Here is a 2,081-nt window from a genome sequence, read left to right as displayed (position 1 = left end):
TGAATTCATCTAGTCAAGACATGAAGTGTTAAACAATATTACAAAAAATACTTAAAAAATCAAGAGAGAAAAAAACTCAAGATTCCACTGCTTCAAAAAAGAGATTAAAAAAAAAAAGGAAGCGCGTAAAAGTAAAATAATGAAAAGGACAAAAATAAAAAGGAAAATATTCATATTCAATTATTCATATTCATTCTTCCTATTATTATTATTAAAAAAATAAACAAATAGAAAATAACAATAATAAATTCACCTCCAAAGAGAGAGAGAGCGTTTTCATTTCATTTCATTCATACATATATACATATACACAAACATATACACATAAATAAAACCCCATCAAAAATTCAAAGAATTCACCACCCCTATTATTATTTTTCTCTCTGTTTATATTTTTAATTTATTTTTTGTGTTATCTGAGGTGTTGTAATTGGTGTTTGAGAAAAAGAGAGAAAAGTATGATGGGTGAGTCAGCTATTATGAGTGGCGGTGGTGAAGGTGGAGATGCAGTGGCGGTCACCGGAAGTCATAACATGACGGCGGAAGTGGTCTCAGGTGGTGGAGTTGGATCAAATTCAGGGAGTGATATTGAGAGAGGTAGAATTGAAGAAGGTGAACGTAGCTTCGGGGGTAACCGGTGGCCGCGACAAGAAACTTTGGCGCTTTTAAGGATACGATCTGATATGGACATAACTTTTCGAGATGCAAGTGTTAAAGGTCCCTTGTGGGATGAAGTTTCAAGGTAACTAATTTTATGTGTTTTTTTTGGTTACTTAGAGTCATTTTGAATTCTCACTTACTTCAATTCAATAATTCAATTCATTTTCAAACTTTTTCTTTTTTTAAAAACAATTCATGGGATGTGGAGATCTGAGGATTCAATTTTTATTTTTTTACAAATCTGGAAATGTATTTCATTCCACTAGCTTCAATTCTTGCTATCATTTGGGTTTAGTTTTTTTTTTCTTCCAGTTTTGAAGTTTTTTCATATTTGTCTCTTTTCCTTAAAATCCTCCTAGTTTTTTCTTCTTTACTTTTGGTGGTGGAAAAACATTATTTAATTACTAGAAAGAATTTATTTATTTTTAGATGTGAAGGTTACATGATTTGGGTGTGATTTGCTTTTCTGACATTCACTAACTTTGATTCATGTTCAATTTTCCAAATAAGTTACCAAGTTGAATTGAGTTATCAAAAGCAAGATTTTCTTTCCCCCTTTTATTTTGGTTACCAACTCTTATGGGAAATTGAAATCCAATTTTATCAAAATATGCTAACTCGAGAGTTCATGCGTTTTTCGTGTGTCACATTTTCTTTTCATTAATTCATGGAAATTTGTTACATACAAAACAACAATTTTCATCAATCTAGCTAGCTAGCTTCATGTTTTTTCCATTCTCTATTTCAGTTACTTCCTTTTCCTTGCTTTTCCACGATGCAACACTACTTTAATTATCTCATGTTTTTAATTTATGTTTATTTTGTTTATTATCTTATGCAAATACCAATATCTTTTATCATGCATTTGTCTTGTAGCTGAATTTGATTAGATAAGATAATTAAACCCATTAACTCTTTTATTTTATTTTTCTCACTTGTCTTCTTTTGGGTCACTTTGGTCAATGATTAATCAGGAAACTAGCAGAACTTGGGTATAATAGAAGTGCCAAAAAATGCAAAGAGAAATTTGAAAATGTTTACAAGTACCACAAGAGAACCAAAGACGGTCGAGGTGGAAAATCAGATGGGAAAACTTATCGATTTTTTGATCAATTAGAAGCCCTTGATCATATTCACAACCACCCTTCAACTCATCAACCACAAAACCTATTAAAACAACCACAGTCAACACCAACACTATCGCAAGTTATTACAACTTCAATAACAGAAACAGCAACAATGCCACAAGTGGTTAACACCACACTGAGTATGCCTCATGCAACTGTTCCATCAATTTCCATGCCTCAAAACAATATTGTAACTACTCAAGCAATGAATGTGAACATCACTACTATACCTTCCAATCCTTCAACTAGCTTCCAACCATCAACAACAAATCCTCCTCAATCACTTTCTTTCCC

General features: G+C 32.0%; 1 protein-coding gene across 1 annotated transcript in view; it reads left to right on the top strand.

Annotated features, from left to right (window-relative positions):
• The first annotated feature begins 265 nt into the window (after positions 1-265).
• The window catches only part of LOC101495870 (trihelix transcription factor DF1-like), a 3,629-nt gene continuing 1,813 nt past the window's right edge, over positions 266-2,081 (top strand). The window contains exons 1-2 of the mRNA XM_073367521.1: positions 266-742; positions 1,635-2,081. Coding sequence (XP_073223622.1) covers positions 459-742; positions 1,635-2,081 — 731 coding nt within the window. The 5' untranslated portion in view covers positions 266-458. The remainder of the gene's footprint in view (positions 743-1,634) is intronic.

The sequence above is a fragment of the Cicer arietinum genome, chromosome 4, assembly GCF_000331145.2.
Source record: "Cicer arietinum cultivar CDC Frontier isolate Library 1 chromosome 4, Cicar.CDCFrontier_v2.0, whole genome shotgun sequence".
Lineage (NCBI taxonomy): Eukaryota > Viridiplantae > Streptophyta > Magnoliopsida > Fabales > Fabaceae > Cicer > Cicer arietinum.
Note: the sequence above shows the minus strand (reverse complement) of the source record. Positions and strands in the feature narration are given on the sequence as shown.